This window comes from Myotis myotis, unplaced genomic scaffold, assembly GCF_014108235.1.
Source record: "Myotis myotis isolate mMyoMyo1 unplaced genomic scaffold, mMyoMyo1.p scaffold_m19_p_14, whole genome shotgun sequence".
NCBI lineage: Eukaryota > Metazoa > Chordata > Mammalia > Chiroptera > Vespertilionidae > Myotis > Myotis myotis.
In genome coordinates, this window is record NW_023416318.1 from 36,826,837 (window position 1) to 36,851,750 (window position 24,914).

The window sequence follows — 24,914 nt, forward strand, 5'->3', positions numbered from 1 at the left end:
CCCGGATAAATCAAATCAGCATCACCAGGCCCTTGAAGGGGCAGGTTCTGGATAAACTGTTTGGAGCCCAGATGGGAAACCTCATGAAGGACAGGCAGAGAGGGAAAGTCTCCAGAAAGTGAGGAACAGTACAGACAAGTGAAAAATTAGGTTTTGGAATTAAATGGCTGCCTCAAAGAACCTGCCACTTTATGCTTGCAGAAGCTGTAAAAGCAGTTACTTATGTAGTCACGTGGCAATAAAGTGTTGTTAACAGCAGTGAACAATAGAGCAAATGAAAACAATTCTACACACAAAACATGTGCAAAAGGAATTTTTCATGTGGTATTTAATATATATATATATACTATTTGTACTTATGAAAATGCCACATGCAATGAAAGCTATGCATATTTATAAAAATACCTGTAAGTGGGCCAGTAACATTTAATATTTTCCAATAAATTCATACATAAAACATATACATTAGTGCCAAGTGGAACATATATTTTGAAATATGAACCCCAAGTAAAACTCTCAGGAATCTGGAGTAAAAACCCAGGTATCTGCCAAAGGAAACGTGGGAGCAATTGCCATTGGCAGAGGGGAAACAATGCCTGGTCTCTTATCTTCACGGACTGTTGTGCTTGTCAGATTTCTAACATCACTTCGGCTGAGTTTTGTATTTGACTTCCAACCTCGTGGCCGTTTGACCTGCCAACTATTATTTTCTTTGAGGCTTTTAACGCTCCACCCTAGTATTTTGTTTTCCAGAGCAGTTGTGTCCGTTTCCTTTTCACTTCACCTAACGTCAGCGGTGGTTTACAACGTTGGCTTAACCGGCAAACTCTAAGGTTTCAGACGGACCCCAGGGCGTTGCGGCGATGACCCACAGCTGATACCGCTCTGGAAAGTCAAGGTCCCCGGAGGGTCTCCGCTTTGTGCCAGGATTTCCATCCAGCCTCGGAGTCCCTGGCCCGGAGCGCCCTCCTTTTCCCAGGTCCCAGTCCCCTGCACCGGCCCACGGTGAGGCTGGGACCGCGCAGCCGGAAAACGCCGCCCTTTCCTGTCGCCTACTCCATCCCCAGGCCGACGACTGGAGGAGGAAGGGACCAAGGCGGATTAAGAAAATTAATTAACCAGGTCCCGGCTCGGCCTCCGGGCGGAGGGGAGGGGCGGGGCGGCAGCGCGGTCGCCCGAGTGACCGGCGGGCGCAGGTGTCGCGAAGGGCGACATTTCACGCTCCCAGCCGGCGGCTGCGCCACTGGCGCCCGGTCGTGCGTCGCGAGCAACCGCCACCCGCTCGCCCCGGCTTGAGGCAAGTCTCTGGGGACCCGCGGGAGGAAGAAACACCTCCTTGTGGACTGGGAAAACCTGCGGTGCTGGCTGCTCGCGTGCCCGCTCCCTCCGCCTGCAGCTTCGGCGTCTCCGGCGTACGGAATCCACTCTCCGGGTTTTGGCGACAGCTCCGAGGGGAGCGAGCTGCAAACTGACAGCCCGCGACCCTCCCCCGAGCCCGGGATCCCAGGGGTGCGGGGACCCGCGGCCGGGCCAGGGCGGTGCGGTCGGGGTGGGGCGCTCCTCCTGTGCTAGTCACCCGCCCGCCGTGCCGGAGCCTCGCTGGGCCAGGTCGGCTCGTTGGGACGAGGAGAGGTGGGCGCAGGAGGGTTCGTGCAGGTGTCTGGGTTGCAGGCGGAGTCCCTTTGTCCTTGGGTACCTAGGCGCTAGCACCCCGGGGTCCCTTTTTGAACCGGGCGTCCCGCGACCTCTCCTTGTGCAGAGGGAGCTGAACGCACCTTCTCCCAGGGGAGCCACCTCCCTCGAGGTAGCGATGGGGAGGTAAAAATGGGTGTCCTTTGTCCTCCGTGGGCTCCCAGGCCCTGCCGCCGGTGACCCCTTGCCCGTCCACCCGCCCCAAGGCGCTGAGCAGGTACCACCTTGGGGTGGGTCAGCTCGGCCGCCCGCGCCCTCCGCCCCGCCCCGCCCCGAGCAGCGGCCCCGCCCCGCCCCGCCCCGCCCGGAGCAGGCTCAACCAGGAGTCCGGCCGCCGCGCGCTCTGTCTCGCTCGCACCTTCACCCTCTGGTGTGGCAGCCGCGGGCGGCCGTTGGGTGGCGGGTCCGAGCAGCTGGCGATCCTGGAGACCAGCGGCCTCCGGCGCCCGATCGCTGTCGGGGAGCGGATAACGCGGTGACGCGGCGCCGCGCCAGCCCACCCGCCGGATCTGCGCGTAGCCGGCAGGGACTGCGTGCGCCTTCGGAGGCGTCGGTGCGAGGCGTCTGGTCCCGGACGGCGGCTGCGATCCTCAGGGGCTGCTGGTGAGTTGCTCGCGGCGTGCCCACGGCTCCACCCTCCTTTTTGTGAGTCTGTCCGACCCGCGGCCGCGGCCGCTTCCCGCGTGCACCGGGTACTAGGCTGGGAAACCCCTAGGGAACGAGGATCCCAGGGCATTACCTTCCAGCTGGCATCCAACGGACAAAAGGGGACATCAAGTACGCCGGGAGGGGCGCCAGTACCCGGGCGCAGACATCCGCCGTCTGTGCCCATCACTTCTCAGGGTGGGGCTGCACGTTTACTGCGCCCTTCGAGCTACTGACAGCCATTCTGGGCGCGTACTGCGTTTTTCCAGCTGAGAACAAGCCGCACATGGCTACCGCTCGCCTCCCATCATGGGCTGGCACCAGGGCCGCGCACGGGTGCGCCCTGCAGACCTGCGGTGGCAGTACCCTCCGGGTGCCCTTTCCTCACTTTTACGGTGGCGGGGGGCACCGGGGGCGGGCATTGTGAGCAGAGCTCCAACCTATAGGTCTGGCCGTTGGTTTGGGGAGTTTTTTGGCCCGTGGTTTTTGAACAGCTGGAGCTTTTTCAAGATGTTTTTCTTCTGGAAACTTAAGTGCCTTGACACAGACAAGTATCAGATATTTGAGGACGAATGGATCTTGTCAGTCCGTTTTTTGTTATGAATTATTATACTCCATTCTCCTCCCCTCGACTTTGGAAGGCATGTGTTTCATCTTATAAATAGAAAGTAGCATATTTTTTTGGCAGGACCTCCTTTAATACTGCACAGTCTAGGAGAGGTCAGTTTAAAAATAAATATGCACTTGAATGTTACACTACCGAGAGCCAGGCTGTGGCTGGGACAAGCTGCGTGGACAGCAGCATCAAAGCCGGCAGCGCAGCTGTGTTGAAAGGAGTAAAAGCCCCAGAGTGCAACCCAGGCTGACAGTCAAGTAATTACATTTTGTTTAAAAAAAAAACGAGTGAGTGAATTAAAATGAGGGCGGGAGTAGGAATGTCAGGAGAGTATTGCAGTAGGAATCGTTCCAGTCCTGGTTTATTTGGGAAAGGGGCTCCTGGTGTGTGCTGAGGGTGAAAGGCAATTCCTGGAGGGCGGTGCTGGGTGGGGAGGGAACTGGTTAATATGTTAAAGAGACTAAGATTTGCCCCCGCCCCCAACTCTTAGGCCTCACCATATCAGAGAGTTTCTTGGCAGGGTTGCCTTTAAAAGAAGACAAAAATTAGGTGAGCAGCAGATTGTCCCGATTTGAATAGCAAAGCCAGGTTGGGGCACTTCCCTTAACTTCGTGCTGATGATGCCCTAGGGCAGTGGTTCCCAACCTTCCTAATGCTGCGACCCTTTAATACAGTTCCTCATGTTGTGGTGACCCCCCAGCCATAAAATTATTTTCGTTGCTACTTCATAACTGTAATTTTGCTACTGTTATGAATCGTAATGTAAATATCTGATATGCAGGATGTATTTTCATTGTTACAAATTGAACATAATTAAAGCATAGTGATTAATCACAAAACAATATGTAATTATACATGTGTTTTCCGATGGTCTTAGGCGACCCCTGTGAAAGGGTCGGTGACCCCCAAAGGGGTCGCGACCCACAGGTTGAGAACCGCTGCCCTAGGGTATCCCTACAGTAATTTAAAAGACTCCTATAATGTTCTTTTGTCTGACAACTAGAAGACACAACTTCTTTTCTGGACAGTTCCCAAGATCTTCTCTTTGAGCCCTTACTAGCATTAAAAGTAAGCTACCCAAGTATTGTGTGACAAATCCTTTTCAGAATAGATTTATTTTTATTTATGTTTTATTTTAGAGAGGAAAGGAGAGGGAAAGAGACATATAGAAACATCAATGATGAGGATCACTGATGGGCTGCCTCCTGCACATTTACTGGGGATCGAGCCTGCAACCCTGGCATGTGCCCTGACCGGGAATCAAACTGTGACCTCCTGGTCCATAGGTTCGATGCTCAACCACCGAGTCATGCCGGCCGGGCCAGAATAGATTTAAACACTCAGATATATGTTGGGGCAGTTGTGCAATGTTTGGCATTGTCACATGTGAAATCAGTGGTAAAGACTGTATAGTCAAGGAAGGGTTGAAAGTTCTTCATTAAGTCTGCCAAAGAATGTAGGTTTCCCAATAGGTTCCATTCATTGAATGAAACACCCAGTACCAGCCTCTGGACTCACACATCAGAACTTCAGAAGCACTTTGGGATCCATGGCAGTTTCAGCTTTTTTGTGGGCATCATGTACAAGAGATTTATATTATGAATCCCATGATTGGAACATGGTGCTGTGGCTGTGGCAGCAGCTACAGACAGGAAATAAGTAGCTCCCCCTTCCCTCAAAATCTGAGCAGTGCAATTCTGTTTTATATTCCAATGGAACATGTAAAGACAGCTAGAATAATGAGTATTGCACCTTTTTTTTTTTTGCATTTTAGTGTAAATTTAAATGCGAGATGAGTAAATACAAAGCCGTAAATAACATTTATTGCCAAAGTGCTTACATGAGCTAGTGTGTTCTATCTGCTCTACAGCGTTTCCTTTAATGTGGTGTTTTATATCCAGCACGTTCACAAAAGCTTCCCTTTTCACTTCTAAAAATCTGTGGTATTCAACTGTCTTCAGAATAAAATGGTTTTAACCTATGTCACTCAAAGATTTTTACCAGGCCAAAAAAAAAATTTTTTTGAGCTCCTTGGCTAGGAGCCATAACATTTATCCAGTAGGTGGAATACAATTCATAACCTAGAAAAGCTCCAGCAGATGTCCAGACTGTTCTGACTATTTTAATTACTAAAATTCTTGCTTTCAGTCTGATTTCACTTAGGCCTGGCCTAATTTCTTTCCAACCAGAATCCTGTGGACCTGTTTACTCATTGGTTGAATCAGAACTTAAATCTATTTCTAAGTGCACTATGTTTGCCTGAGAACAAGTAGGGTCATTTGAAATTACTGGATTCTGCCGGCCAAAAAACCTTCTTTACCAAGCACTGATGCCCAGGATTCTTGACTTTGGACATTAAAGGTCCTTCCTATATGGAGCTTGTCCTAAGTGCCAAGAATTCTTCTCATCCCTTTATTTTGATGAACTCATTTTATTTTTGACAGTTCTATGTAGGAAGGACATTTTACAGATGTGGAAACTGAGGGCAGACCTGTTATATAACTTGCAGTAAGGAACATACCAAACACAAATACGGGGTGGGGCAAAAGTAGGCTTACAGTTGTTAATATCTATATATATAAAAGCCTAAGTGACAGTTACAACTGGATAACCGGACGACCAGCCAGTAGCTAAGACGCGCACTGACCACCAGGGAGAAGACGCTCAACACTGAAGCTTCCCCTTGGTGATCAGTGTGCTCCTGTGGCTGGCCAACCTCCTGTGGTCCCTACTCACCACCCCCCCCCCCCCCCCCCCCCCCGCCAGCCCCAATTGGGACTTGGCGAGAAGGCCTGATCGGCCAGAGGAAGGGACCCCACCTGTGCACGATTTCTTGCATCAGGCCCCTAGTAGGAAATAACAAAGAAATTAATGAATAATAACAAGCATAAACTATTTCACATACCCACAACTGTAAACCTACTTTTGCCCCAACTTGTATGCAATTTAACAACCCAATAGGTGCATATATGAGTTGCTAATCCTGCATGAAAGTCAGCACCCCCTTGGGGCAAGGAGAAGGAAGAACATCCTGAGGTTAAGCAACTTCCGAGTCAGGCTGCCTGGGCTCATGTCCTAGCGCAGGCGCTCACTACTTGTGTGACTTTGGGCAAGTCCCTTAGCCTGTGTTCCTCAGTTTAGCAATTATAAAATGAAGATAATAGCATGACTCTGAGTATTGAGTTCAAATACAATGCACTCAGAAAAGTACCTGGCCCAGAGTAGGCACAATAAACAGTTGATGCTTTCTTTCATTGATGCTTTTGTTGTTTTCCTTGGTGCTTAATGCTGGTTCTATCATTAATATTCATCACTACTCTTTGAGATAGACAGTATTGTTCTTATTTTCCAGATGACAACACAGGCTCAGAAAGGTCGTGCAACTTGGCCAAGGTCACCCAGCTAACAAAGTAGAGGATTCAGGTTTGAATTCAGGTCTGTTTGAGCTTGTGCAAAATACCAAAGCTCACGGAGGGGCCGGGAAGCTGTTACATCTGACTCATGTTAGGGTTTTTCGTCTCTGGCAGAGAACTTCTTTCGTAGTACTGTGTATCTTGCAATACACAGTATTCCAAGAGGTCCAAAGGAAGGTAACAGTAATTGCGAACCTTAAGGGAGTACCATTAGGATATTTTACTACTGACGCTGGTTCAGTCCCATTGGGCGTGGCAACAGTCTTCTGCAGGGGATCCAGCATCAAACTGCTAGAGTTAACACAGTTTAATTTGTATCAGGAGGGTTACTAGGTAAACACGTAGGACTCTGGAACACATAAGAAAGCCCTGCCACAGCCAAGAGCAGTGGATTTCAGGGGCCAGGGATGAAGTGGAGCTTATTACAGACTGTATCCTTGCTTCAAAGTTCTAGAAAGTCAGGGGTGGCAGGGCTCAGTCAGCAGTCTGGATGGCTACCTTCTTGAGCCTAGTGGCCACATCCACGGTGCATGACCCTTCGGTCCCTTGCCTTCGGTGGCATGTTATATATGCTTCATAATGATGTTGCTTCAAAAGAGCTAAAGCAAGAGGCAGAAGCCCCAAGTAAGCTGGGGAGGAAGGCTCTGTCCTTGGGAGAAGCCAGGCCTCATTACAGTTCTGCCCAGGCCCTGCCAGATAAGCTTCTGGTGTGAGAGATAGAGGAGGGAGGTCTTTGAAACCTAGAGGGATGCCCCAGTAACCCGCAGGGGACCTGCCTGGCCTCCACTGCCTTTGATGCTGTGGGTTTGTGATTAGCTGTGGGAGCTGCTCGGGAGCCTGTGTTCAGACTGAAGTTGGGGTTCTGGAAAGGATGGCTTGAAATAACCCAGGCGCCTCAAAACTAAGGGCTATAGCCTTAGTGCTGTCCGCCCTCCATTCACACACCTCCCTTCTGCCTTCAGCCTTTAAAATAAAGGCTACAAAACAAAATAACACCCCACAAACCAGAATAAAATAAGTAGCTGAATAATTCAGCAGGAATCGTATGTTTCTTTACTTAAAAAAAAAAAGCCTTCCTGACCTTGATATACTTCTTCATTGCCAAGTTGTACCAGTCTCATGATGATGGACAGTATCACTGGTGCAAAAGCAGTTTTTATTTATTTATTTAAAATATATTTTATTGATTTTTTACAGAGAGGAAGGGAGGGGGATAGAGAGTTAGAAACATCGATGAGAGAGAAGCATCGATCAGCTGCCTCCTGCATACCCCCTACTGGGGATGTGCCTGCAACCAAGGTACATGCCCTTGACTGGAATCGAACCTGGGACCCTTCAGTCCCCAGGCCGACGCTCTATCCAGTGAGCCAAACCAGCTAGGGCACAAAAGCAGTTTTTAAATTGAGCCACACAGTTTTATAATACAAAGCATGATTTCTGAGTAGTCAAGCAAACTGATGAATTTGAAAGCTGATAAGTTTCAAATTAATATTTGCTTGATCCTCATTGCTTTTCTAAGTCATGAATTAATAGCAGAATCCTGAAATTGCACATTTAAAAACACCCGGATGTTCAGTGATTTGGTTTTACTTGCATATTTGAAAAAGTCATCATTGGCCTTCTAGCCTTTGATGGTTGGTTAGACAACACACCTGCAATTAGCTAATACAGCACCACCCAATGTGTACCCTGAAACATCAGAAACGGATTCTTTGGGAAGCCAGTTTGATTGAGGCCCCTTTGTGCCGGGCATTGCAGAGCATTTAGTATGTCACTGTGTGCAGTGACTCACAGGGAGAGAGTGTCCAAGTCCTTTTGCCCACAGAGCAGCTGGCAGGACTAGTCTGACAAGAAACCCTCTGGGAACCCCTGACCCAGAGGCAGTAGTCACACACTGCAGTCTGCCCTACAGAGCAGAAGGCAAGGACATTTTAGAGAACCACCAGGTATGCAGGAATAGGGCCACAAGAACACACTAGAAGATGCCAGCAAACACCCCGTCATTTGCTATTTAGTACAATTAAGGCAGAATTAAATGGAGACGGTCACTGAGGGAATGGCCTTAGCTCTGACCCAAGTTGTAACTGACCTCTCAGGGTCACTCTGTCATTCCTAAGATGAGGCATTTGACAGTAGATGATTTCAGATAATCTTCCGCTTTAGAATCCGGTGAGCCAGGATCAGTGGCACCTATTAGCATAGCAATTTTATTAATAATAAGGTAGCCCTAACCAGTTTGGCTCAGTAGATAGAGCATCGGCCTGCGGACTGAAAGGTCCCAGGTTCGATTCCAGTCAAGGGCATGTATCTTGGTTGCGGGCACATCCCCAGTGTGGGGTGTGCAGGAGGCAGCTGATCGATGTTTCTCTCTCATCAATGTTTCTAACTCTATCCCTCTCCCTTCTTCTCTGTAAAAAATCAATAAAATATATTTTAAAAAAATAATGTAAAACCCTGGGTTGAAAATACAGACCAGCGCAGAACAGCCTGAGCCAGCATGGAAGGCAAGGAACTTCAAAGTCAGGCCTCTATTTAGTCAGCTTACACGTTTGGGAATCCGTCATGTTCTGGTGACAACTTGAAGGTCCTATTTGTAGACACATCAGGCCAGTGATAGATCACTGTGTGTTTAGCTGAAAAAGACCTGTTCTGTTCAAATCCATTATGATCACTTAGGCTACACACATTTTTTAAACAAGCAAAGGCATTTTTGGTGAAATGTGGGTTTGCCATTTTGGAACATATTTGCTTTCTTTTCCTTTTTATTTATTTATTTTTTATAACTTTTTCTGCCAAGGGTCAGTTCAGACATATAACAGTGATTTTAACACAGCAGGAGATGAGGCTCTAAGGCCTTAACCTGCCAGCCATGTCACCAGGCAAATCCCTCCTTGGTAAAGAAGTGGGGGGAGAAGGGGGATTGAGGATGCAGAGAAAGGGATGGGTTTTCTCCTGGCTCTAAGCTGCTTTAATTACACTACTGTTTCCTTGTATCCAAGGCATTTTCTATAGTGCCTTATACCTTCTCCTATTATAACACTTAACTGCATTTAAATTATGGTTTATTGACACTTGTAGCTGCCTAGTTAAACTACTGGCTCCTTGAGAGTAGGGACTAAACCTAGTAAACTTGGCACTCATCTGTTCTACAGTAGGACCTAATGAAAAAGCGGACAATCCAGTCCTAGCCATATTATCTGATTCTGCCTGTGGCAACATCTTAGTGTTGTCAAGCCAGAAATTGTTATCACTTACCTAGCTTATTTAAGTCCTGTCATTGTAAAATTACTCCTTCCTGGGCTACAGGACATTCAAGTTCAAAGGGGCCCTCCAGTGCTTTGACATTCCTGATGTTCATCCAAGGTTTTTCTGAAAACCAGGCCACCACCGTGACTCCCTCAAAGTCTTTGCTGGACACTTGCAACTTCCACAGCAGCTTTCTCGTGCCCAGGTCTGATTGTGGTGGCGTGGCACCACGTGTCCACTGTGAGCACAGTCTGGGCAGCCCAGATGCTGAAGAGAATAAGGGCCATTGTGTTTCCTAATGCTTGCGTAGGATCCTCCGCCATGACTATATGAGCCATTCATTGGTGTGCTGTTTGACCATTTGTCTACACTGGATGTGAGCTCCGTAAATGCATCATAGCTGTAGCCTCAGTTCCTAGAATACTGTCTGGCCCTTAGCCCTCAGTAGATGTTGAAGGTGAGTGACTAGCCAGGGGCCAGATGAAGGCACATGGAAGGCTTTTCTCCAAAGCCCGCTTCTTATTAAGCCACATGTCCCATGGTGGGCATGTCTTAGTACCAAACTGAACTTTTCTTGCTCTCAAATGACTTGAGTGAAATGGTTTCCAAAATAATATTGATTTTTGGCCTTATTTAAGTTTAGTGTAAGTTTATGCTCGTGGGTGGATTTTGTTCTGTCTTCCTCTTGAAGAAGCCCGTAAGCTATGGGCTTACCTGAGGGGCCAGCTAGGTGGAGTTCTGTGGCCTCATATCTTAGGGGTGGCATGTGGAATTAAACAGTGACTTCGTTCCGATTCCAGTTTTTCTCAGAATGGGAAATCATGCCTGGAACCAGAACATCTTGGGGGATATTCACACTATATTTATTTATTTATTTATTTTTTAAAAAATATATTTTATTGATTTTTTACAGAGAGGAAGGGAGAGGGATAGAAAGTTAGAAACATCGATGAGAGAGAAACATCGATCAGCTGTCTCCTGCACACTCCCCACTGGGGATGTGCCCGCAACCAAGGTACACGCCCTTAACCAGAATTGAACCCGGGACCCTTGAGTCCGCAGGCCGATGCTCTATCCACTGAGCCAAACCAGCTAGGGCCACACTATATTTATAATGGTTAGTTCACATGTTCAGATCATAAGGTCTAAAAGAAATAAGGTTGGAAGAAATACCCACTGTGAACTTTCAGCCTGTCTTGTTCCTTATGCAGCTCTAGTTTTTTAGAGTAATTAGCAATATTGCCCCTTCTCTCTCTCTCTTTTTTTAAAAAATATATTTTATTGATTTTTTTACAGAGAGGAAGGGAGAGGGATAGAGAGTTAGAAAAATTGATGAGAGAGAAACACTGATCAGCTGCCTCCTGCACACTCCCTACTGGGTATGTGCCTGCAACCATGGTGCAAGTCTTTGACCAGAATTGAACCTGGGATCCTTGAGTCTGCAAGCCAACGCTCTATCCACTGAGCCAAACCTGTTAGGGCCCCTTCTCTTGATTGTGAGCTCAGTGCCCAACAGGACTTTATGTGTGGTGTCTACTCCTAAGATGACACCATTACTCGCTCTGCAGATGGGGAAACAGGCTCCCAGAGAGTCACTGGCATTGCACTGAGCCCTTAATTTAATACCAGGAAGGATGAGCAAAGATGATGAAAAAAAAGCTGGCAAAGGTATTTTGAGTCTAAGGATAGTCTTAATTCTATTTAAAAGTATATTTTTTTCTTAAAATTCCCTAGAAGCTGATGTTTCTGCAAACATGTACAGTCATAGAACCCTAACATTTCATGATGGACAGGTCCTTACCTCAGCCCCACTCATTCTGACATGATAAAACTGAGGCCCTAAGACTTTGAGTGACGAGAGAGAGAGAGAGAGAGAGAGAGAGAGAGAGAGAGAGAGAGAATGAATGATATTTCCTTGAGAGAGAGAGAGCGCACGTATGATATTTCCTTCTTGGCCCAGTTCCTTTTCAAATTATTTTTAGCCAAGGACAAGAAAGAAAAATTTAATTCCAATATACTAACATAATAGCAGAATTTCTTTGGTTAAAAAGGAGGGAGGGGACAGATAGGGAGGTTGGCATTACTTCTCTAGGTCTCCGGTGTCCCAGAGGTGCCTATGTTGACCCCTTAGGATAACGGGGAACACAGTATGAGTAACCACTGTCCTAAAACACTTTGTAATATTAAGTTAAAATAAATCTTAAGCACAAATCTATGATTTTATCACCTCTGTGTGTGTATGTGTAGGTTACATGGACATACCAGGGGATACTACATTAAATTAGGAACATGGAATAGAGGATGTTTATTACCCTAACTTCTCTCCTAGTGCAGAGATGCTTGCCTGCTTTTCTCCCTCATTCCCTTGCCTATGGAATCCCCATACCAATCTCACATTCAGGGGGGAAAGCTTCCTGCAATGGTCCGCTCCCCGTTAACTGAGTTGCTTTAGACTTGTTTTTCATATCTAGCCCTATCTGGCCTCCCCATGAACCTTAACCATATGCCCTTAAACTTTTCTTTATCTAGCTAGCCAATAATGGTTGATTGTAATTTTCCAAACTCAAAGAAATCCCATTTGTTCTCAAGGCTGGAAGAATTGCACCTGGAGATAAAGGATGCATGTATGTGTATAGAAGTTAGCCTAACTGAGTTCTGTTGACAGAAGGAATTATCTTCTGATCAAGCTGGAGGGTAGGAATCCCTTCTAATTGTGGAGATTGTTCACAGGGCAGACACACCTACAAGCATTGTACTGATGGACAACATTTAAGGAGAAAATGGAAGTGGTTATTTGGACAATTAGAATGGCTCCCCCTTCTTCATATTGTATTTCAGTAGATGTTCTGGTTTTTCATTTGGGATGAAGATAATGCTTTGTGTTTGCACCGTGCTTTATTGGTATGAAGATTTTCACTCTCAGCTCTTACAATCACCTGTGAGATAGGGCAGGATTGGGGGAATTACCTCCATTTGCACAGGAGGTAACTGGAATCCCTATGTGTCTGGAGTTCTACAAGGATCCTACCAGGCTGGTCAAAGTTTTGGCCCAGGCCTCTCCTCCCTAAGGCTTACAACAGCAGTGAGAGTTCTATGGATGGTTTTGTTTGCTCATGCAGTCATTCATTTGATAGGTGTTTTTCTTTAAGTACCTGATCTATGCTAGTCAGACGTTGATTCAAAACAACCTTTTTCCATAGAATGTTCATTAGGGTTTCTTGAGTTTCCCTTGTACATCTTGTGCCAAATAATGCAAGTTCTCCCCTTAACTCATTTCCTTTTGAAAGGAAAGGTCAAGAGAGCAAGCTTATTGTTTCTCCAGGGCCTCATTCTTTAAGAGTGACTTCCATGTACTAGTCAGTCAGGGGAATGTGTTGTGAATTTTTCCTTAAGGCTTGCCTGTCTTGCTCAGACTCTCTTTACATATTGCAGTTATGGATAGAGGTTATTTCCCTTTCAAATCAAATATTCTTTGTCTTAATATGAAAGATCTGTAAGAGCCTGTAGAATTACTGTGGCTTGTATTGATAGGCTGTTAAATTCTTAAGCCTACATGGATAGAGAAAGGTTAAAATGTCTTACAGATGGAAAAATTAGAGAAAGCCTTTGTTACAAGAAAAGAGGCTACAACTCCTTGTTAAATGACTGTATTGAGTTCATTTTTTCTTGTAGGAGTCGTAGAAAGATTCCATCTTGCATTCCCAGGCGGGCAGGCTGGGTTGGAAAGGAAGGAAGTTAAGGCCATCACATTCAAACTTTCTCACTTGTTCATTCATTCAGCAAACATTTATTCAGTACCGACTGTGAATTAAATATCTAAATATCGTGTCTCTCCCCTGAGGAAGGCAGTCTACTCCAGGAGGCAAGAAGTGATTGCAGTATAGTGTGATAGTAGGTTCGAGGTGTAAACAAGTTTGAGAGGCATTGGGGGAACTGGCAGGAGATATAGCCACAGGGGTGGATGGCTCCCAGATTGCTGAAGTGGACCTCATCAGCTATCTTATTTCCCTAAGGGTGGGCCTGCCATTGAAAAGTGACAAGATTACTAGAGCAATCTAGATGGCCCCCTCTGATACAGAGTGGAAGATAAAGTGGAAGGAAATGAGGCCCACCTACCATAATTTTCAGACCTTTGTTCTAAGGGATGGACCAAAGGGAAAACTAAACAGGCTTATTCAATAACATTTGAGGGCCTCTGGTGTTCCCAGTCCAAGAGGAGGCTCTGGAAGTGATTTTTATCAATAGGTCTTACATATAGCTCCTTTGCCCACTTATTCTCACTGCGCTCACCACCTACCTGGAGATATCAGACATACAATCACACAAAAAAGAAGAATAGGGAAATAACAGAATAACATCCAGTGAAAGCTCTACAGGAGCCCTAAGAAAACCTGCAAGCAGGCAGTACGGAGCCTGGGTTGCATGAGGTGAGCTAGAGAATTCCTTCAGGAAGGAAGTGACTGAAGCAGTCGTGGAGGATGTTATGAACAGTGGTCAATGGTAAAAAGGTGGAAGTATAGTCCATGTAAGGAACACAGGGTTCTGAGTTTCAGAAAGGTAGGAGGGAAGTGAAGTGTCAATAGCGAGGAAAGGGAGCTATTGTCCCCTGTGAAAGTCCTGTGTTGTGCACAGCCCAATGCCCCGGCTTCCTCTGGGAAAAGAATGAACAGCACTAACACTCTTTTCTAAGAGCAGGATGTTTGTTCTTCTCCTTAAGACTCAGGGGGCTTTTGTTGCTTCAAATTTTTAATCCTTTGGCTTTTCTTTTCGTAAAGTCAAATTCCTTTTGAGATTCTTTCTGACAGGAGTACAAATATTGAAAAGATTTCGTGAGTTAGAGTTGGAGGAGCTGGTGTTTGGGACCATTTTACTCATTCTTGGTTTCTGACAAGGCCAACTTACCACCTCTGCCTCTCATTACTGTTGAGATTATAGTGCGTTATTTCCTCTTGGTGCTGTCAGACTTCTAGACACGTAGTCTGGAATGGCCATTCTATTCTCAACCAGCTCCATGGCAGTCCTCACGTTATCCAGGCAGCAGCAATTAAGAGCACAGACTGGAGGCCAGCCAGTCATGGCTGAAATCCTAGCTCCTCCACCTTTGGGCCGATTGACCTAAGGCTTCATCTAAGACTGGTTCCTAAGGACTATGTTCTAATACTTGCTGCCTGGCCCACAGCAACTACTCAAAGGTTAGCCATTATTCTTCACAAGCATAAATTCCTCAGAAAACTAGGCATTTCAAATTTGCTACTTTCTGTGGACTTGGACTGGGAGTTGGCACCTGAGGGCAAATCAGCTCCTCTCTCATGATGGAAGGCCTAGCAGGGGTTATGGGTTCAAGCACTCCTTCACTTGAAGTTCACTGTGTGCCATGTGTTGTGGGAGGCCAAAAAAATGGGTAAGACCCAGTTCATGTTCATAGTAGAAGCTCTCAGCCTCGTCTGAGGGGACGTTCTTTCAATCATTGGACAAATATTTATGTATAAATGACCCAGGAGAGCCTGCCATGAAGGTGGGCGGAGAGTGGATTGGCCACCGTATTTCCGAATATATTCAGTGCTGGTTTGATGTGGAGAAGCCATATTTCAGCCCATAGAATGAACATGGATGACTGTCAAGGGCTCTAGCAGGATGGGAGAAGAGCATGGAAGTCCCAGGTGTGTCCCTTCACCCCACTAGGGAATCAGTGTTCAAGGAGCCTAAACATGAGGACATGCTATAAAGGCAAAGCACAGGGAACTTTGCTTTCTATGGTGGTATGGGCCGAATGACCATAGCCTGAATTTCTGGACACCTGTCAAACCTGTTATTTTTGGATCATTTGATACTACTGCCGCTGGACAGGAGTTTTCAGAGCATAATTGCTGACTTAAATATTAAGGGGTATTATTTTGTGAGCAACTAAGCAACTTCACAAGGTACTTTCTTTTGAGCAGAGTTTAGAAGGAATATCCTGGCTGAATATTGCTCAAAACTTCAGGTTCTCTTCCTGTATTGATAGAGTCCTTGGTGCTTCACAAATCAAGTGGGATCCATTGACTGTGGAAGCTGGGGGCAGTTTACAGTCGTGGCCTTATTTGATTCATACCCACCAAATTCGAGTGCCTGCCTGGGTCCTTTGGACTGAGTCCCGTGTAAAACGAGTCATGATGAGTGAGCCAGGCAACTGCCAGGGATCAATGTCCATATCGAGTCCTTCCCCAATCACTCACTTTAATGGGGAGAAGGGGTCTGATGGCCTCTCTTCAAAAGTACAGACTTGGTATTTTGTGAGGTGGATGTTCTGTCTTCCAATTTTGCGTCTAAGAAGTCTTTGAAATAGTACAGTCAGACCCTATAAATGTAAAGGGTGTACACAAACTAGTAGTGAGTCTCTCATATGGTATTTGTGGGTTTCTATATAATCAGGGTTATAAAAGAAAAGTAAATACAAGCTGTAGCTGAATCATAAGTGAGAAGTCCATTTATAAATAATTGAAAGTGAGACATGTCATAGACTTTCTGAGTGGGTCTATAAAATATAGCCTGACCCGTCCGCCTGCAAGTTCATTTGCATGACGTCTAGGCAGCTGGGACCTGGGCTAATGGAGTTTTATAGTTTCAGGGCATATAGCTCTGTCTTCAGTTTAGCTGATGTGAGGAGAGGATGAGAATCTAAAAATAGAAAAGGCATCTTCTTATCTTCTCATGGGGGGAGTGACAGACTGAAACTATGAAAAGCATCTTCAGGATGGTGTTCACTGGGTCTTCTCCCGTTACATTTATTTCGGTCTTAGATTTTCACTGAAGTTCAATGTTGAATTTCTAATACTCTGATTTTTCCTCCCTTGAATTTTAAAATTCTTTGTGTGACTGAGAGAAGAGGGTTTGGCAAAAGGGTCGGCGTGAGTGCCCTGGTTGAAGTAATATTTTACTGTTTCTGATACCGAAGGGTGGCTGATCATCCTTATATTAGTGAAGACACAGCTATCTTCAAGTGGAAAGACCTCCGGGGAAAGTCTGTGAGTGTTTTTATAGGCGAACGTGACATAGGAAATAAGCAGTGACAGTGTTCCCTTACAGGAGACTCGGAATGAACAGGTATGCAAATACCGCCCTAGGGCACCATCGGGTGGGCCCGGAGCCTGGGCTGCTGCCCCCTGTGAAACCTGAGTAAGGACGAGGAGCAAGGACAAGGAGCCAAGATCTGTTTCCCTGTAGCTTCTCCTTACTAACCCTGGGGCCTTTTCCATGACAGAGAAAGGAATCCTTCAGATCCCTGAAGCATCTTGTGGCCCCTCCATATTTGGGGTTTTCTTGAGCTGCTACACTCCTTCAGCTGCTTCTCATGTGTCACAACCTAGTTTATTTGTCTTCTGCTGGACCCCTCAGAGCATGTAGGAAGGCATTCCAGGTAGCCTTTGTCCCTTCTAAAGTGGGGAGCCTGGGGGTCAAAGGCAGTTTTCCCGGAGGTATCACGGAGGAATTGTCTTCTTGTTGGCAGCAGAGAGAAATACTTCACGGATGCTTGGGGGTGGGGGGGTCCTGCCGCGGCCTTATCCTTCCCTGAGGAATCATTTAGTAGTTTTGCTGGGGGCCCAGGTGGTGCCGTAGTGCTGTGTCTGGGTGCCAGGAAGAAGGGCACATTGTACAACGCTGAGACAGGGAAAGGGGAGCAGGAGCTAGGATGTCCTTGAAGGATGTGACAACTGAGCAAGAAAAGGGACGTCTGGTGTAGGCTCACTGCCCACAAGTAGCAGGCAGAGGCCTGCAGCTCCCTCAGGATGGTCCTGCCCCCTCCCTCCACCTGCCCCTGTTTTTATACATGTGTGTTTTAAATTAACATTGCAACCTATTTTGCAGGAGGCAAGGCATTTTTCACAACTCTCTCTCCACTAAGAATTGATCTAAAAACAAATAGCAGACAAACCAAACATTCCTTTCTTAAAATAAATGGAATTTTAAAGAAAACGCCAACCTCTTTGTTCCTTTTCAGAGCCCTGTGAGTTGCCAAAACAGTCAACTCTAATTGCGGAACTGATTTCTTGGTGGGCCACTTTGTCACATCCCCTTGTTTTTTGCCCTCCTCCTGGCCACTGCCTTGTTTTGGTCTTTTCAGCAACACTCTGTTTACCAAAAGGATGACAAGGAAATGAAGCAAGGGGCCACTTCCGTTTTCCCTTCATTGAATTATTATTGCTGTGGTGATTCCTCTGAGGAACATTGTCACTTGGGCTTAAATCGGGTGCCGGTAAGAAGCTAGAATTGGCTAGCCTACTGCAGGAATGGCCGCTGGGCACTTGTCTTTCTTATCAAACCTGTGGCTTTCACTTCCTCTCCAGGCCTTTTGTGCCTTGGATTTCTCACAAATTCCTGTAAGTGGGAGCCTGTGCTCACATTTGCAGCTGGACTTCCATGCCTGCACATCTGCCAGACATTCTCTCTGGCCTTGTTAGGCAGTGACAAGCAACTGACTGGGGAGTTGAACCCTTTTGTTGGCAGATCTGTTCTCTCCGGTGCCCAGGAACCGGGGCCTTTGTTTTCAGAGGCCTGCAGGTGAATATTATCTTGAGTGTCACCTACGAGGGGGAAAGAAGAGCAACAGTGATCCAAGAACTCAGGGAAAGGGATTATCGATTGATTGTGGAGAGTTCAGATTTCAAGGTCATGGGGAGGGTTTTTTGAGAAAGGGCTACACATTGGAAAGTTTCTTGATTTCTCTCTCTTTCCTTCTTCCCTCCCTTCCTTCCTCTTTTCTTTTTTTTCTTTTAATTTGAGGAAGGTAGTAGGAGTAGAGGACTAATGGCATGAAAGGAAAGATGGGGAACAGGAAAGGTCCGAGTGGGCAGGCAGCACCTAGAATGGTTCGGGACCTGGTAGTTAGTGATGGGGTAGAGTCCTCACTGAAACACGAAGGCTAGACATTCTCTTCGTTTGGCTGGGAGACACCCACGAGGGCTCGCTCATCAGTTCTGCTCCAACAGTTCACTGCTGGCCTGTAAGCCCTGTGAACTTAGCGGGTCAGGGCACATACCAGGGTTTCGGATTTGATCCCAGGAGGCAGCCAATCAATGTTTCTCACTTTCATCCCCTTCCATCTACTTCCTGTCCCTGTGGGCAGTCACATTACTTGTGTGAGCTTCCAGACATACAAGCCAATACAAATGTATCAACACACTTTGCACCGATCTCTTTTTCCTTTGAAGATACGTATCTTTGAAGCCCTTTCCATACCAGCATATAAAGAGCTGCTTCATCATTTTTTAGACCTGTGTTATTTTCCTTTTGTATGGATTCACTTTATATATCTGTGACAGGTTCTTTCCAGCTCAAGGCTGTAACAAATGGTGCTGGATTGGTAACCTTGTACACATATACGCAAGTTGGATAAATCTCCAGAAATGTCTGTAAGTGGAATTCCAGGGCCAAAGGCATGAGATTTGCAGTTTTGATAGATAATTGCTAAACTGACTGCCAATGAGGGTAGACTTGGTTGAGCTTATGCTATCAGTGTCTGCCAGGCCTGTTACGCACCCTTACCAGCCCCAATGCCTTATCTATCACACACTTGTCTCTTAAACAGGCTTTGCAATGCCTCCCCTTCATAATTTGGGAGCTGACTGAATTCCTAAGAAGTGTGCTTACTAAGTGTCAAGACCTCAAATTCTAGAGCCTGGCCACTTGGCTTAGTGCCTGGTTGCCGTGCACGAAGTATGTGCCTCAGTGCATCAGCTGTAAAATGGGGATATTAACAGCAGCCGCCTCCTGGGTTCCTGTGAGTGAGCTAGTACATGGCAAAGGTTGGAGCAGTGCCCGGAACATAAGCACTCGCTGTTGTATTCAGGGTTGGTGATTTCCAGGAGACACACACAGACCCTCTTCGGGACCAGCTCCTTAGTTACCTGTGAGGAAACTGCCCACCGGGTTTCTGCATTAGCGACGGCAGGGGAGATCCTGAAAGAGGAATCAGCCTGGGAAGGAAGCAGGGCATGGATGTCCCCTGGCTGATACGTGAGGGAGCCCAGAATTCTCAGAGTGGAGGGGTAAGCGTGGTTGGCCCTGAGCTGGAGGGGAAAGATAACAGATAAGATAGACAGGTAGTATCTGAGCTCTCAGATATCGTCCTCCTATCGCATTGAAAACATCAACTCGTCTAAACTTGTAAAACTGACATTTTGCCCCAATTCCTTTCAAAAACACACAAAAACATCCAATTTATTTGGGAGCTCTTAGCACGGGCACAGAGCAGACGTTCAGTACCAATTACTGAGGCTTAGAAGCCCATGTTCCTGCTATGCAGTAAATACAGTGTAAATATTTTCAGGAGGAAGAAAAATGCCTTTTACGGTATCTTCTTTCCTCTCCCACTCTCCAGCAGATATCTCATTGCCGGCAGCTGATCGAGCCTACTCACCAGCCCTTTTCTTACTTTTTTCTCTATATGTTGTCACTGCCCTGCCATCTTTGGGTCCATGCCAATGACCTAAAAACCCAGCTTCTCCAGGCTGAGCCAGCCTCTGCCGTGGGGCCTGCAGTGCCCGTGGCCAGGCAGGGACCTTGGAGCGGGCATTCTCTCCCCCTCCTCACCGCTCCTCCTCCACGCCCCCAGCTATTCAAGGAAGGGGTGAATGTGAGTTGAGTGCATGAGAGACAGAGAATTGTACTCTGGCTGCTGCAACTTTCTGGCCTCTTACTATAGTATGTTCCTAAATAATGTGACATGGCCTGCGTCAGTTTCTGGCTTTGCAAAACCCTGGCACCACCAGCTGACCACAGCAGCCCTGGCATGCCCTTGAGGGGTGGTGGACACACTGTATCTTTCCATGGAAGCTGCCTCCTAGCCGTGTGTGGGCAGCTGGCCCTCAGGGCTGCCCCCACCTTCTGCAGGAGGCGCCCCAGCTGCTCCTGCAGGCAGTCGTGGCACTGGGCCCAGTGGGCAGGAGGGCAGCGCCAGGCCCCTAGGGGACAAGGCCTACGCTGTGGTGCACTTACAGGGGAAGGAACTTCTGAGGTCTAAGCAGGAAGACCCAGTGTTTAAACTGGTAACTGCTGCAAGACCCAGTTGAGAGGTAAGACAGAGAGAATGTCTTCCTATGATTGGTTCCCCGTATTCTTGCTTGAGCATCTCTTTCAATGACAGCCTCCGGGCATTACTAACCTGAAGTGAGAAAGCAGACCCCCAGGGCCTGTCCTTGTGGCCATAAAATAGCACCTCAGGGAGGTTGAGCCAGTGCCTTAGTTGGGACTAAAGAGAAATCAAGAGCCAATGCCTGCAGGGTTCTCCTGGGCAGCTTCCAGGTGAGCCCAGTCTGGGTGCGAAGCCGGTCATGCTGCCTCAGCTCCTCCCCCACGCCCTCAGCCGGTGGCGATGGGCCTCTCCTGCCCGTCATTCTCTGCCTCCTCAGGCCTGGCTGCAAGTAGCTTCCCCAGTGGAGCCAGTTGTCACCTTGCCAGTGGGGGCTGGAGCACAGTTCTCACCACCTGCCACAGGCAAGTGAATTTAAAACTCTTGCTGAAAAGAAAAATATGGGGCAGATGTCAGCCAGCCTCCAGCTGCTACAGAGCAGGTGTGGCTCTCTTCAAGCCACCACCTAGCCCACTCTTCCCAATATTTATTTGTTTGCTTGCTCTGTGGCCAGGGAGAGGTGGCTGTGGAGCCATTGCAGGAATTCCCGCAGCGAGAGAGGCTGGAGCTTTTCCTTGGCAGCTGATGTGACTGAAGAGTTGGAGGGTGTTTTTCACGGGTGACGATCTGTAAAATGAGCACCCCCAAGCCTTCTTGTAGCTCATCACCTCTAATTCCCTCATGTAGCCTCGAGCAGGGAGGCTGTGTTCGTTATAATTACCGCCAACCCTTAGTGGCTTACAATGATACTCGTGTAATGACTACCCATTTAATGACTCAGTTTCTGCCCATTTAATGACTCAGTTTCTGCGGGTCAGGAATTCGGGCAGGGCTGTGGCTGTGAACCAAGTGTCAGAGCTGTAGACTCATCCGAGGCTCAAGGCTCGACTGGGGAAAGATCCACTTTCTGGTTCCCTCTGGTTGTTGGCAAAATTCACCTCCAGAGGCCCTCTCTCAGCAGGGTACAAACCACTAAAGGGGGTCCCCACCTCCAGCCTGCAGAGGTGGGCTCTTTCATAATGTAACCTAATCGAGGTGTGACATCCATCAGCTTTGCCATATCCTGTTGGTGAGAAGCAAGTCACAGCTTCCGCCCACAGAGCCCTTAACACCGGGAGGCAGATCACGAGATTACCTTGGAATTCTGCCTGCCTCAGGGAGAGGATACACGCTTATCAGTAAATGTTCCCAAAGTGTTTCCAAGTGAAGGCCCAACCTATTCTGTAGGATCACACGATTTTCTTTGCAAGGAAGCAGGTTTGTTCTTTCCTCCCAGCTCAGAAAGCCTCCAAGTCCCGACACACAGGCCAACCGTGTTCTTTCTCCACTTGATTCCGGCTCCTGCTCTTCCATTTCTTGGCTCTCTGTTCTTGAGAAAAGGTGCTTTTTTGTTCTGCTTTTTTTAATGGTTGTCTTTTTGACTTTGAATCTTAGGGTTTTCTCACCTGGAAGAATTCACGTCATTAAGATTTGGTTGGACACTAGCGTATAATAGTCGCTGTCACTTAGTAAATGGTATTTCCAGCCCCTTTCTTGTAGGACTGTTTATTTTATCCATTCATTGTATTAACCCATAAAACTCAACAACAGAATATTAGTCTTGCTAGTGTGAGTGCCAAAGCAAAAGAGAAAATGTATTTTAAAATAAATCCAGTTGTATGTAAGGAGCTGAACTCACTCTGGTCATGAAAGGACTAAAATCTGAGGCATGTCTAGAGAATTCTGCCCATGGCCATGTTTCAAAAGTGCTGATGTCACCGGTTTGGGGTTTTTTAATATCTCTCTTCCTCTTCTCCCCCCCCCCCCCCCCGAAGTAAGACTTAAGGTTAGTGGACCCTTGTTAAGTTTTAAGTTTTTATCCTATTTCATGGAGGGAAACAGCAAAGCGGCTTCAGATGGGAACTCGTCCCGCCCTTACTCCCAGGCTCTTGTGAAACCTACGCTGCCTGTAACCTGCGCTGCTTTCTCTTCCAGGCTCCCATGCTGCGGAAGGGCTTGGAGGTTGGGACCGGCGCTCCAGAGCGCCCCACTTGGCTGTAGCTCCAGGAAGGTCTCTCCGACCTCCGTCCCCTCGCACGGCCCCGCCGAAGCCGCTGGAGGAAAATGGTGTGACAGTTTCCTATCAAGCAGGATTGTCGGGCACACGGAACCCCCGTGAAGAAAGTGGCCCTTTTCCCCCGTTCGCAGGAGAGACATTCTCAAATTCCAAAATGCCAGCCAAGACCCCCATTTACCTGAAGGCGGCCAACAACAAGAAAGGAAAGAAGTTTAAACTGAGGGACATTCTGTCTCCTGATATGATCAGCCCGCCCCTCGGAGACTTTCGCCACACCATTCACATCGGCAAGGAGGGCCAGCACGACGTCTTCGGAGATATTTCCTTTCTCCAAGGGAACTACGAGCTTTTGCCTGGAAACCAGGAGAAAGCCCCCCTGGGCCCGTTCCCGGGCCACAGCGAGTTCTTCCGGGCCAACAGCACCTCCGACTCCATGTTCACAGAAACGCCCTCCCCTGTGCTCAAGAACGCCATCTCCCTCCCGACCATCGGAGGGTCCCAGGCGCTCATGTTGCCCCTGCTGTCCCCGGTGACATTTAATTCCAAACAGGAGTCCTTTGGGCCGGCCAAGCTGCCCAGGCTCCACTGCGCGCCCGTCGCGGAGGAAAAGGCCCCGGAGAACAGCCGTCTGTTGGAGAACGGGACGGTCCGCCAGGGGGATGTCTCCTGGGGCTCCAGCGGGTCCGCGTCCGTCTCGCAGTCCAGCCAGGGCAGGGACAGCCACTCCTCCAGCCTCTCCGAACAGTACCCCGACTGGCCGGCCGAGGACATGTTTGACCATCCCGCCCCGAGCCAGCTGGTCAAGGAAAAGACTAAGTCAGAGGAGTCCCTCTCGGATCTCACGGGCTCCCTGCTCTCCCTGCAGCTCGACCTCGGGCCCTCGTTTTTGGATGAGGTGCTGAATGTCATGGACAAAAATAAGTAGCAGGACACCTCCAGCGATGCCTTTGGGGTGAAAGGTATCAAAAAACAACAACAAAACAACAACCAACCACAGTCGAGAAGAGCTTCACTGGCTAGATTTGCAAGTTACGTGATGGGTTTTCTAAGATAATGTTCCTACAGAGTATTTTTTTACTTGTTAGGCCTTGTTTGCAAAAACAGTTTAAAAAAAAAAAAAAGACCCGTCCTAGCAAAAAGAGGAAGTGAGTCAGTGAGAACCCGTTTCGGCAGGCATGGCTGATGTTCAGCTCACAGGTTTTGTTTGTAGACACATAGGAATCTGGCTCGGCCAGGATGGCACTAGCCACAAAGGGCTGCACGGTCACAGGGAGGAACTTCACAGCACTTGGCATTTTCTGAGCAAGAAGAAGTCAAAATTTTATTTCACACCTAAACCTTTTTTTCTGGACTCTTTTCAATATTATGTTGTTTGGGCCCACCGTAGCGGATTCTTCAGTGTTAAAACTGTTCTGTTTTCACATTTGAACAACTTTATGGGTTTGTGGGATTTTCTTGTAGTTCTTATATATACACCTATGTATTATGTCAATATTGCAGAATTTTGACTGTCAGCTACATGTTGGTAGGACAAGCAAAGTATTACTGTAACTAAGTTATTTTTAAAGTTAAAATATATTTTTATGTGCCTTTGGCTTTTTTATTGCAGAGTCTGCATTTTATAGATACTACATCGAATGTTGTCATTTGACTTGTTTCCATTGTAAGCTGCATATGTGTATGTTTGGAAAAGTGTATTCATACTTTAGCTTTATTTTCTCTTTTCTTCCCCTGTTAAACTTCTCATAACAGCCAACCATGGATTGTCAAGTGTAAAGGCACAGGTTGCTCATGGCGCTTCTGCAGAGACTGTGGGCTACACCACATAATGATCTTTGGAAATATGGGGATTTTAGTACAGTACATACCTGCATTACATAGGTACTTCATACAACACAATAAAGAGTAAATGTTAAAATGACCTTGCATGCTTATAGTAATAAACAAACAAAAGAGTAATAATATTTTATTATTATATAGTCCAGAGCTAGAAAAATTGCTTCGCTAAAGTGCACATGAGTCTTTAACATAAGGTAAGAGGTGACTTCCGTTCACTCTGTAATTTTAATTATTCCCTAAAGGTTTCAGATCCCCAAATGGGCCCCACTGATGCTAACCTCTCAAAACTCATTTCGTTGG

At 47.2% G+C, this 24,914-nt stretch overlaps 1 protein-coding gene and 1 pseudogene across 3 annotated transcripts; both read left to right on the forward strand.

The window, feature by feature from the left end:
• Nucleotides 1-870: 870 nt before the first annotated feature.
• Nucleotides 871-2,764, forward strand: LOC118669448 (annotated as a pseudogene).
• CDC42EP3 (CDC42 effector protein 3) lies at nt 2,161-24,693 on the forward strand. Of its 3 annotated transcripts, none has more exons than XM_036334829.1 (2): nt 2,161-2,295; nt 22,694-24,378. In XM_036334829.1, the coding sequence occupies exon 2, from the start codon at nt 22,930-22,932 to the stop codon at nt 23,698-23,700; it is 771 nt and encodes a 256-aa protein (XP_036190722.1). In that variant the 5' UTR covers nt 2,161-2,295; nt 22,694-22,929; the 3' UTR covers nt 23,701-24,378. The 3 variants fall into 3 exon arrangements, with proteins under 3 accessions (XP_036190722.1, XP_036190724.1, XP_036190723.1); XM_036334831.1 differs by lacking the exon at nt 2,161-2,295 and adding an exon at nt 6,368-6,388 and having other exon boundaries at nt 22,694-24,693; XM_036334830.1 differs by lacking the exon at nt 2,161-2,295 and adding an exon at nt 20,619-22,099 and having other exon boundaries at nt 22,694-24,693.
• Nucleotides 24,694-24,914: the final 221 nt, after the last annotated feature.